Here is a 13,029-nt window from a genome sequence, read left to right as displayed (position 1 = left end):
AAGCACTTCACACTACATATCACATTCACCCCATTCACTACATTCATACACTGATGGCAGGTGCCAACTGCTCATCGGTCCAAAGAAACTAAGTAATCATTCTCACACACTCATTGAAGGCACAGCCCTCGGGAGCAATTTGGGGTTCAGTAACTTGCCCAAGGACACTTCAACATGTGACCCGCTCTACCACTAAGCCACAGCCGGATATATTACCAAGTAGTTTGATATGTTATTTATATATTATATATTAATATTTATATGTTTCTATTTTGGGTTCAGTTGTAGGACACACATGAGTGGTACAATTGCCTGCTTTCTATGTATTTTCCTTTCCATCCAACATATGATCAATCACAGACTAGTTTTTGCATCTAGACTTTTCTTTCTGACAGCTTTCCAGACAAAACACAGGCATACAGCACTGAGGATGATTCACATTCATTTGCTCCAGTCTTCCAGTTATTATTCATAATAATATTATAGCTGAAACAGTCGATTAATCGATCAGTCGACTGACAGAACATTTAACTATTCTGATAATCGATTAATCATTTGAGTCACTTTTCAAGCAAAAATATCACAAATTTTCTTGTTCCACCTTCTCAAATATGAGGATATACTTTTTTCTGAAGAAGTCATCTTGACTTTTAGGAAACCTATTGTTGGTATTTTTGTTTATTTTTATAATTTGACATTATATAGACAAAACAATTGATTAACTGAACATAATCGCTAGATTAAATATTGAAAATAATTGTTAGTTGCAGCCCTAAGTAATATATTTATGATTATGATCAGATTTTCTGTAGAACAAACTGATCTAGAGCTGGAAAGATTAGTCAGTTGATAATCATTGCTGAAGTCATTTTACAAGCAAAACTGCCAAGCATTTCCCATTTCCAGCGTCTATATTATGAGGATTTGGTGCTTTTCTTTGTCTTATGTGATAATAAACTGAATATCTTTGGGGTTTGGACATTTGAATATGTCACCTTGGGATCTCAGAAATTTGGATAAGACATAACATTTCATAGACTAAACGATCAATGTCTTAATTAAGAAAACAGTTGGCAGATTAATTCATAATGAAAATAATCATTCATAGTTGCAGCCCTAAACTGATCATCATCATCATCATCATCTTATCTTTTTCATTGCTGAACCCATGACTGTTAACAAGTTAACCTGGCCAAAATTTCACTGAACCTCCCTTCAGTTGTAATGTGAAGTTCAACAGGCAGTGAGTGATAAATGTCTCCACCTGCTTAGTAAATGTCATACATACATACATACATACATACATACATACATACATACATACATACATGTCATGTCTGAGCTAAATAGAAAATAGGCCTTACACACACTCTACAGCAACACCTCTCTCTGTGTGTTGCCATGGTCCCACCTGAAAACACAGCAGATGGATTAATCTGCATGCCACAACCAGCTGTCTGACCCAAATTCCTTTTAATTGCTCTTTCATTAAATCTTTTTTTAGGTTTTTGTGTTCATTCACACCTTTACTGGTCCTTTTTTATTTTGTACTTTTAGGAAATCACTTTTTTAATGACAATATTTTGGATTGAAATTTAAAATTTTATCTTAAAAAATTGACAGATGATAGTGTTAAATCATTTTTAGGTCATAATTATCATCTTTGTTTTGGGATTAGTGGTGAAATTATTAATTGATAAGTCAACTGACAGCAATTTTGATAACCAGTTAATTGTTTAAAATCATTTTTACATCACTAAGTTGAATGCTGTTGGGTTTTAGACTTTTGGTTGAACAAAATAATTGAAAATTGATGGATAAGGAAAATAATAATTAGTTGCAGCCCTAATTTGGATTACCGGTAACCAGTGGATTTTAAACTGTTTCAGGATTTTGTTTATTAATTCATTCAGTCCTTGACACTGAAAATTTGCCATTAGGTGCACATAGCACTCTAAGCTGAAAGTATCCCCATACACACATACAGTGCATTTCCACTGCTGGTTAATCAGTGTGTCAAAGCTAACCACACCAAATTATTCACAGCGCTTCACTTTTTCCACATTTTGTTATGTTACAGCATTATTCCAAAAGTAAGTATTCACAGCCTTTGCCATGACACTCAAAATTGAGCTCAGGTGTATCCTGTTTCCACTGATCATACTTGAGATGTTTTTACAACTTGATTGGAGTCGACCTGTGGTAAATTCAGTTGATTGGATATGATTTGGAAAGGCACACACCGGCCTATATAAAGGTCCCACAGTTAACAGTGCATGTCAGAGCACAAACCAAGCCATCAAGTCCAAGGAATTGTCTGTAGACCTCCGAGACAGGATTGTATCTAGGCACAGACCTGGGGAAGGGTACAGAAAAATCTCTGCAGCATTGAAGGTCCCAATGAGCACAGTGGCCTCCATCATCCGTAAATGGAAGAAGTTTGGAACCACCAGGACTCTTCCTAGAGCTGGCCGCCCAGCCAAACTGAGCGATCAGGGGAGAGAAGGGCCTTATTCAGGGAGGTGACCAAGAACCCGATTGGCACTCTGACAGAGCTCCAGCTCTCTCTTTGGAGAGAGGAGAACCTTCCAGAAGAACAACCATCTCTGCAGCACTCCACCAATCAGGCCTGTATGGTAGAGTGGCCCGACAGAAGCCCCTCCTCAGTAAAAGGCACATGACAGCCCGCCTGGAGTTTTCCAAAAGGCACCTGAAGGACTCTCAGACCATGAGAAACTGATGAAACAAAGATTGAACTCTTCGGCCTGAATGGCAAGCGTCATGTTTGGAGGACACCAGGCACCGCTCATCACCTGGCCAGTACCATCCCTACAGTGAAGCATGGTGGTGGCAGCATCATGCTGTGGGGGTGTTTTTCAGCGGCAGGAACTGGGAGACTAGTCAGGATCGAGGGAAAGATGAATGCAGCAATGTACAGAGACATCCATGATGAAAACCTGCTCCAGAGCGCTCTGGACCTCAGACTGGGGCGAAGGTTCATCTTCCAACAGGACAACGACCCTAAGCACACAGCCAAGATAACAAAGGCTACAGGACAACTCTGTGAATGTCCCTGAGTGGCCCAGCCAGAGCCCAGACTTGAACCCGATTGAACATCTCTGGAGAGATCTGAAAATGGCTGTACACCGATGCTCCCCATCCAACCTGATGGCGCTTGAGAGGTCCTGCAAAGAAGAATGGGAGAAACTGCCCAAAAATAGATTTGCCAAGCTTGTAGCATCATACTCAAAAAGACTTGAGGCTGTAATTGGGACCAAAGGTGCTTCAACAAAGTATTGAGCAACATGTGATTTTTTGTTTTGTTTTTTATTTTTAATTATTTTGCAAAGATTTCAAACAAACTTCTTTCACGTTGTCATAATGGGGTATTGTTGGTAGAATTTTGAGGGAAAATAATGAATTTAATCTGTTTTGGAACAAGGCTGTAACATAACAAAATGTGGTAAAAGTGAAGCGCTGTGAATACTGGATGCAATGTAGGTGAGGGATTTCCCATCACAGTCTGCTTCACAATGGAGAGTACTGAGGTTTTCAAACTGAAAGGAAGTAAGAAAATAGTAGATGAATAGTTTATATGGAGACATAAAATAGATTTAGCAGAATGTTTAGCATTTGTTTGTTGATTTGTTCAACTTGGCCATAGAGTATAGAAGAGAAGGACTTGACAGTGTTATATAGCCAGTAGCTTCACAAAATTTTAAGGTCCTGATAGAAAGTTAATTTCTAAAGATTTGAAAACCCATTTTTAGCTTTCAACTTTAAAAAAGACTCTAGGGCTGCAAAAAAGTTTTCATTATGATTTAAATCAGTTATTTTTAAATGAATTGATAAATTGTTTAGTGTATAAGATGCTGGAACATTTGAAAAAATGTGCATTACAAGTTCCCAGAGCTCAAGTTGATGCTTTCAAAGATATCCAATTTACAATAATATATAACAGAGAAAAGCTGCAAATCCTCATTTTGTGAAGCTTGAACCAGCTCTATTTTTTTCTAGATAGACAACTTGACTAATGAACGATTTGACTAATCGTTCCAGCACTAAAAGACACATTTTGAACCTGCATTGGCGATTTTAGGGCAACAGAAAAAAAGTTGATGACATATTGTATTATCACGTTATGAAGTTTATATGGCAAAGCTTGTCAGCATTTTACATACAAATGCAGCAGACACGCAGCAACATTGGCATTAACTTGGAGTTGTGTTTCTGTCCACTTGATGAATGTAAGTTCAATATTCAGTCTGCTTTCATCTCCGTTTTTGGTCTCCACTATGTTCACGAGCTAGTAGTTTGGTGCTGGGCAGGTATAGAGTGCAGTGGGTCCAAAAACCGCTCCCTGCTGCAGCTGGAAACAACACTGAGTGAACAGTGAACCCCCCAGCTAGTCTGTAATAACATAGCAGATGAATGGCAATAATTACCACTGATGAACAATATTTGAACAATTATTCACAGCTAATCTGTGTGTTAATGTGTGAAACCTTATGAATGTCTGTCAAACCAGCATCTGTGTGTGTGCGTGTAAAACACCCCCTCTATTGCAGAGGCAGTTGTTATATAACTCTGTTGCTTTGCCGACATAATCCCCCCCCCCCCCCCCTTGGATCGTCCCTCCATCCGTCGTCATGGTGACCCCAGCACTGCCGCAGCGACACACTTGGCCTCGTCATCTTCCCTTCTGCTGCACTCTCAGCACTTGATTTGCTTGTCAAATGGATGAAGTCTGTGATTTTTCTTAGTGAAATCAGTGTAGATTCATGTGCCATTTGACCAAGAATATTTAACCCATGACAGTTACTAAAGCAATCTTTTATCATTTAAAGACAAAAAATGCTAAAATAAAGAGGCAAGTGTACAGAGAAACTGTAATTAGTGTTTTGTTGCCTAAGATTTATTTTGAGAGCGGCTGATGAGGTATGCAGATAGTGATGAAAGGGTGTGTGTGTGTGTGTGTGTGTGTGAGAGAGAGAGAGAGAGAGAGAGAGAGAGAGAGAGAGTGAAAATTACTCATCTTCCCATACTTGCCCTCCTCCTTATCTACACCCTTTCTCCTTTATCTTTCTGTTGTGTAGTCTGGTCATGTTTGCCCTCTGGCTGTCCTCTGCATATACTCTAACATCCTCTCCTGTGTGTGTGTGTGTGTGTGTTTTTTTAATAGGTTGAGTGATGTGGAAAATTAGCTGTCAGCCCAAATGTCACACAGTCAGTCAGACGTCAGATTTAATGCTATCTGGTGCTCAGAATAGGCTGTTTGTTCTCATCTGGTAGAGCCTTGGGATTCACATTTGTCAATAAGCTACAGCCCAATTATAATGTCAGAATTTAAGAATTGCAATTTATTTTTCTAAATGAACAGAGGAGTAATCTACAGTCCCTTATTGCAGGATTAAAAGACAAAAAAAGTCAATTTGGGGGCAAACATTCCAACAAAAATGAAAATCATTGAGACTACTGTTAATTCCTGTTGCAGAAATGGTCCATTTAGTAGCTGTTCTGTAGCTTTCAATTTCACCATCATGTAAAATGACGCAGCTGCTTCACTAAAAAAGAAGGGAAAGAAGAAATGTTACTTTCAGGTTGGCCAGAGCTTTATGTTGGAAATCTTTAGTAATATAGTAGTTGACAAAACTGTCTCACCACAAGCTCCATCGAGCTTTCAATCGTATCACATGATCTCCCTTTGCCCAGGTGTCATGGAATTGTAGATGTTAAAATGTCCATGTTTCTGAGCACTTTAAGGACTTCTCGTCAAGTTTGAAAGTGGTGAGATTATGTCAAGTACTGTTTTCAAGGTGAAGAATTAACTTTCAATCACACTCTTTCAAAATCAGTCCCTACTTAAGTTTGTGACAGGTTGAAATGAAAAATAACTGCATGAACGCATAGGACTTAGCTACTTACAGATAAAACAAGTTAAATAAGTTGGAAAGCAGTAGCTGTCTGTATGATAGTGTAACCTGAGGGCCGGCGGTGTTATGGTAGCCACATGTTACACAGTAGAAATCTGTATTTCAAAATGAAAACAAAGCACTGAAAGTGGGATAAAGTTAAACGTGCAGGAGGACCCATCTTGAGATCAAGGTCGCACATGCGCATGTACTGTGGGGCGAGCACAATGTGACGCAGTGCTTGACCCACATCTCCTGCTGGTATCTGGTGGTTAACATGTGGATATCAAGTCATCGGGGCTGTAAAAGTAAAAGCACAAATGACATTATAATAATTTGGCATGTAAACATGCCAAGAATCCGTGTCTGTTTGTAACGTGATATTGCCCAGCAAAAACGTGGATTGAGAGAGAAAGAAAAAGAGATCTATAAAGTAACTCTTTGACCGACATTAAAAACACTTTTTTTCTGTCCTCACTTCTTACGATCGTCTTTTCTGTCTCTCTTCATGTTCTTCTTTCCTCGTCTTTGACCTCTCTCTTCCTATCTTTCTATCCATCTTTAATGAAGTCTCATTAAAGATGCAGAGTTTCCACTGGAAAGCTGGATGACCTTGGAGACACACTCACGCACTCACATGAATAAACTGATCTGCTGAGGTAAGATCATCAGCTGATCCTCTTAGGTCTCTGAAACACACACGCTTTATAAAAAGCAAGAAAATTGTGTGACTTGATTCTCCCAGCGTCCTTTTTTCTCCTTCACTTTCAACAGTCAAAGCTGAGTATTATCTGCTAGTTGTGTCTGTGTGGATTAAAAAGAAGGAGAAATAAGAAACTGGCAACTCTAGCAGGGTGAAATTAGTACAGTTTGACCTTTTAGAGTGTGTTCGTTTAGTTTGTGTGTGTTCCCAGGTCAGATGTCTGGACGAGGGACAAATATATCTTGTTCCCACGTTTCACTGTCTGTTTTTCTTTCTGTCCGTCTCTGTTGTGCTATGCTCATACAGAAACACTGCACATATGACTATTTGTCAAGGATCTACATAAGCGTTTATTAACCACTCCACTGGCCTCACACACACACACACACACACACACACACACACACACACACACACACTTTCTCCTCCACACACACTCTGCAGGTCTATTGATCCCAGTGACCAGTGGTGCTGCATGCATTTCCCCAGAGTCACACAAGATTTCGAGGAGAGAAAGCAATGAAATGACATTGTTTTATTTTTAAGTTTTTTAATAAATGTGAAAGATCCTTCCAGGGAAAAACATTGTTCTGTCCACTACAGTCGTTACTCAACGATATGAACTTTATTGAGGGGAAGTGAAGCTTTTTAGTGCGTCTAAGAAAACCTTTTATTGTGGTTTGAATCAATATGGCTCTTTCTGTAAACACCAAGAAGATGACGTGTGCACAGCATCAAGAAACTGAAACCTTGTACCTGCTTTCTGTTTACTGTAGCTCTTCTCTCCATATGTCATCATTAATCCTTCCTCTTTGTTTATTTTACCAGATCGGCGCCTATGACCAACAGATATGGGAGAAATCAGTAGAGCAGCGAGAAATCAAGGTACGTTTGGTCCATGGTTTGCTCCACACGTCCATCTTTCTGTTATTTCACTGTTGTTTCCTGTTTTCTTTCTGTGCTCTGCTTATTCTAAATGTCTCCTTATTCTCTATTTCTTTTGGTTCACTTTGTCAAGTCTTTTTTTTGTTGTCTCTTTGATTTTCACTCCTCCATCTTCCTCTTTCTTCCTCCCTTTTATTCTGTTTTCACCGTCTCTCACCATGCTGCCAGTTCTTTTCCAGTGTTTTCTTTTAACTCTTTCCTCTCTGCCCTCCTGGCTGGCTGTCACCTGCCCATCTCTCCTCTCTTCATCTCCATCTCCGTCCCTTCTTCTCCATCCGTCTTTTCCTCCTCCTCTCTACAGTTTATTTCTCTGGTGAGTATACAGTGGGGAGGACGTCCCTCTTGTTGTCCCACAGTGCACGTCTGCTCACCCACGCTATAGACTTGCTAGACTGTGATTGGTTTGTTTGATTGTTCAGTTGCCATGTCAAATCCTGGTGTGTTTATTAACCCCACACTGCGTTCACACCGTAGTGACGCTGTTTCAGCTGGATTAGCATGAGTCATGTGATCAGGCTGGTGCCAGTCAGCATGCTGCCGAAACTTTGGTCTTCTTTTACTCTTAACAAATGTTTTGTTTTTTGTTTTTTTTGTTGAAAAAATTGCAACGATGACTCTTTGATCTGAGCTGACGTTCAAGAAGTGTGCGTCACATAAAGATTCACGAAAGACAAAACTGTTTTTACAACGCAAAATGCGTCATAGCTGCCTTTCTGTGACCAGTCAGTGCTGTGTGTTCCTCTGGGAATAGACATAGACATAATTCAGGTAGGGTGGTAGATTCCCAGCCTCTAGTTCACAGCAGAAATGTGCATATGCGGCCTAGTCCCTTCTGTCTCATTCACCTCGAAATCAACAGCCTTTATGTTTTTTTTTTGTTTTATTCTGTTCAATCCTGCATGATCACAACATTCTTCCGTAGTGCTAAACAACGATATAAAGATAATTATTTACACAATTAGACAATACAACAATTATAACAATGCCAAAAATAAATAAAAAGATATGGAAAAGTATAGGATAAGTAATTTAAATGAGAGTTAAGATTGCTAGAAATTACTATAATTGCTCTGACATGAATTCCTGTGTAAATCAGACATGCAGTAAGTCACTTGCTGTCACTGCATCCTTCTTTTTTGGTACGATCTAGCGCACTATGATATTCCAAACTGTTGTATGTAAACAGTTTAAACTGCAAACCACGAACAAGGAAGCAGTAGGAAGTAGAAACACTGCAGAGAGGTGTTGTCATAGAAATGGAAAAACACAAGCACTGGTCAGTTGTAGGACGTTGTTTTCTTTCATAGCCACCAGTTTCTTAAAAGAGCACTCCACCGATTTAGCATCGCACTTTTATAACATTGTCGGACTCAGTGACATTATAGCTATAGACCTCTTTTGCACTGCTTCATGATATCTCTTTGTGGGTTAAAATTAGAGGTTAATGGAACATTGTTTGTGTGTGTGTTTTGTGTGAGTGCATGGCTTGAAGCGACTCCCTCTTAGTCCAGAGCTGTGTGTAATTAGAGCCTCTTGACCTGTCTGCTGTGACCTCTCACCTTTGACGTTTAAAAGAGGACAACTTCATCCCTCCCTTCTCAGATTTCGTATATCCAACATGTCCAAGGTGGGGTTCGAGGACCTGATAAGGCTTCTGAATGTGTTTTTTTTTTTTTTTTTTTGGGCAGAATTACATTTAGTTTTTAATTAACTTTATTTGTTTATGTTAATGATGGTGACAGAACATTGTGTGTACATTTCATTGGTGGTTTCTACTTTCTGTCCCATCTCTACTTCTACCTCCCTCCTACTATACCTCTTGTCAGAGAGGTGAGAGATATCCTATTTAATGAGCTCAAAGTCCACACACACACACACGTGCACACAGACGCAGCGCTGCGACCATGGCTCTTCGTCTGTAAAGTAATTGGTTTTTCAGTTTGCAGCTGCAGCAGACAGCGCAGAGTTTATCTTAGCCTGGTATGGATATGTGTCACCCCCTCCTCCTAAAGTGTTAATTATACTCTAGATAAGTAGATAAGCAGTACTCATAATTCAGAGGAACTCAGCCGTCTGGAAAATGTGCAGAAGTCCTGTTTTAGCAGTCAGATGTGGCCGCGACTACTTCTCTTAATATTGACTATTTTGGCATCTGTTTTAGGAGGAGATATAGCTGCTCCTTTATGCCCTTATGATGCTCTGTATGATCATATTTTTAATTTCTGGCACACAGTGTTAATTTACAAAAGCATAATTTATGTCTAATAACAGAATGCCTTAAAGACCAATGAGCCCAGTTTTGTGTTAATTTGTTTCCTTTTGTTTCCCTTCTGATATCTGACTTTGCGAAAGACAAGAAATATTATATTACAACTGTTTTATTCCATCATTTATAACTGCTCTGACAAAATAAGCACATACATTATTAATTCTGTGTAAAATTCAAGTGTAATAAGGAACCCACCTCTTATGTTTTATAGAGACTGGATGATAAAATTGAGTTAACCTTTTTACAGAAGTAGAGCATATTTAAAATGAACTCTTCAAACAAACTAAACACACAGTTGTGTGTGAGGTTTTAGTGAGGAAAACACTGTGTAAAGCTCTCCAGAAGAAACCCAGTTGCCACCTGCTGGTGCAAACAGGAAACTACAATATATTCTGCTGGGGTTTTGGTTCAAATTCCATTGTTAAAATGCATTTACATATGCATTTTAGGTGTGTAGCACATAGTGCAACAGAAGAATAAGCAACATGACAAGCAGCCTTTAATAAGGAATGTAAAGAGTAAAGCATAGTTGCTTTAACATTTTTCTCTTCAGATTTTGCATTAATCATTCATACATGCTGGACCAATCAGTCACTGAGGCAACATCATGACTTGTAACTGCAGGAAAAAGTAGTTTAGAAAGATAAGAAGCTATGAATAGTGCAGAGATAAGGGAGCCGTGGTCTGCTGCGGTAAATCTACTGCCAAGAGCCCTGCATGTACACACACACGCGCACATCCACACACACACACACACACACACACACACACACTACTGTCCTGCTCTTCTACACTGTCACATTTTCCCTCTCTTACGCACACACACAGTGTATTAGCTTGTTGGTTGTGCTATGTAATGATAAGGGCCTCCATTAAGACTCTATCAGACCACTGACTGATAGCACTGAACTTGTTTGGCCGGTATGTAAATATTGGCATGAGCCAGTCAGATTCAAGTGGACAGCTTTATGTGTTACCGTTAAAATGACTCGCATCCTTGAAATGTTCAGTATTTCAAAGATCTGAAAGGACTTAAGACCTTGTTTACTGATAATGAAAACCTGATAATGAAGTAGGGCTGGTAATTTCTATACTTGTGCCAATACAATAACTGATTTTGGGTGCTGATTCCTAAAAATATAAACGTTTTTCTACAAAATCCCTTTTATCATTTAACTAAAGAAGCCAAAGTTTTCAAATGTTACATAAGACAAGACTGGGCTAAGAAATTAGCCTAAATATTGTAAGACTATAAGTCTGATCAGTAACAACAGAGGAAAGATTCATTAATTTGTCATTTAATGGGACCTTTTTAAGAAAAATAGGGAAAAAATGGATATCCAGCACGCTGGATTAAAGCTCCCAAAACATTTTTGGGCTGCAAAAAAGTCGCTGTTTCAACCCTACCACATCCTCATCAGACAAACATGACAATAACATAACAAAAGACAAGGTGTACTGTATATTGGCACAAAACTGATTACATCTAGCTGACGTCAGAGTAAAATATACAGCAACACTTACAATATGACCCGTCAGATACATAGCTGCAAACATGTTATAGAAGTCACGAAAATGATACATACCAAATATTGGAATACAAATATTTTAGAGGTACAGCTTAACATGACACAACTCCACAATCATTAACTAAGTGCTTTGTGTAAAATATGTTTTTTGTTCCATTAAAAATCCTCTTAGCTCCTGTACATGCACATGGATGGGAAACTGAATAGTGTGTGTGTGTGTGTGTGTGTGTGTGTGTGTGTAGCTGCTCACATGTACACAGAGCACTATGGTTTTAATGAGGTTTCATATTAATGACTCTGGGTAAACACAGGCATGACCAAACTATTCTCAGGCTGCTCACAATAGTGTGACTTCGACATTGTTGTTGTACTGAAGTACTGAATATCTCTCTCTCTCTCTCTCTCTCCCCCCACACACACACCTTCACAGTTCACCCCAAAATAAAAAAAAATACATATTTTTCCTCTTACATGTAGCACTATTTATCCATCTAGATTGTTTTGTATGAGTTTTGGAGATATCGGCCGTAGACATGTCTGCCTTTTTGGAATATAATGGAAAATATGGCACTCAGCTTGTGGTGCTCAAAGTGTAAAAAAAATAAATAAATAATTGAAACACCCAACAGCAATGTCTCTCTCCAGAAATCATGACCCGGTTACTCAAGATACTCCACAGACTTTGTTGTGAGCAGTTTTATTAGTTTTGTTCCATTATATTCCAAAAAGGCAGACATCACTATGGCTGATATCTCTAAAACTCATAAATATGTATTGGTAAGAGGAAAAATATGTATGTATTTTGATTTTGGGGTGATCTGTCCCTTTTAAATGTTCATTTGTATTTACTGTTCCTGTTGTTACTTACACAGAAAGGCACCACATTTCAGAACTTATGGTCGCACAGAAAGTTTCAGTACAGTTTTTCACAGCTGACAGAGCGCACAGACACACACACACACACACACACACACACACACACAAAAGTGTATACATCATAGCAGGAAGTGGCACAGGAAGTCAGCGTGCCACAGGGGAGTGTTATTCCCAGGGTCATAAACTGCACAAAGCACCAACTTTAAAGCTGTAACAGTAAACCTCTGGAATGAATGATGGCTATAACACACTGTTTTGAAATGACGCAGCTGATTTCAAGGACTGAAAGGTCTTTAGGGATGTTTTGCTGTTTTTATCCTCTGAATTCTTTAACGAATGCAAAGTAGCAACATTTAGACTGACTTAATGCATCAGTGTAGTGTAGAAGTGTAGAAGTCTGTTTTCCAGATTGGGCTGAAAATGTTGAGTTAAATCTAGTGGATGTGAGTAGATGCACGTGCAGTGAAATAGAGAATAGAGCCAGTAGCTGTGTGAGTCTGAATGCACTGTGTGCCTCCTCAAACACTGAATGTGTGTATGTGTGTTTATGAAGGCATAAAGTGCATGAGAAGCCACCTGTAGTTGAGTTTCCGTGTGTGTGTGTGTGTGTGTGTGTGTTAATGTTTATATTAATCTCTGTTTCTTTCTTTGTCTTTGACATTGACCCCCCCCACGTCTCTCTGTCTCCCCCTGCAGGGCTTGAGGAACAAGCCAAAGAAGACAGGACATGTCAAACCAGACCTTATAGACGTGGACTTGGTTAGAGGTGAGAAAAAAGTTTGTGTGTGTGTGAGT

General features: G+C 39.1%; 1 protein-coding gene across 8 annotated transcripts in view; it reads left to right on the top strand.

Moving 5' to 3' along the window:
- The window catches only part of LOC122870974 (protein PHTF2-like), a 46,394-nt gene that overhangs the window by 20,854 nt on the left and 12,511 nt on the right, over positions 1–13,029 (top strand). For 2 of the 8 annotated variants that reach the window (XM_044185438.1, XM_044185437.1), the window contains 3 exons: positions 7,444–7,500; positions 7,862–7,873; positions 12,931–13,000. In XM_044185438.1, coding sequence (XP_044041373.1) covers positions 7,444–7,500; positions 7,862–7,873; positions 12,931–13,000 — 139 coding nt within the window. Of the gene's footprint in view, positions 1–7,389; positions 7,501–7,861; positions 7,874–8,540; positions 9,188–12,930; positions 13,001–13,029 lie in introns of those variants that run through there. The other 6 variants (XM_044185440.1, XM_044185435.1, XM_044185436.1 and 3 more) reach the window with 4 other exon arrangements.

This window comes from Siniperca chuatsi, linkage group LG23 (assembly GCF_020085105.1).
Source record: "Siniperca chuatsi isolate FFG_IHB_CAS linkage group LG23, ASM2008510v1, whole genome shotgun sequence".
Lineage (NCBI taxonomy): Eukaryota > Metazoa > Chordata > Actinopteri > Centrarchiformes > Sinipercidae > Siniperca > Siniperca chuatsi.
This window is presented reverse-complemented; position numbering and strand designations above follow the sequence as displayed.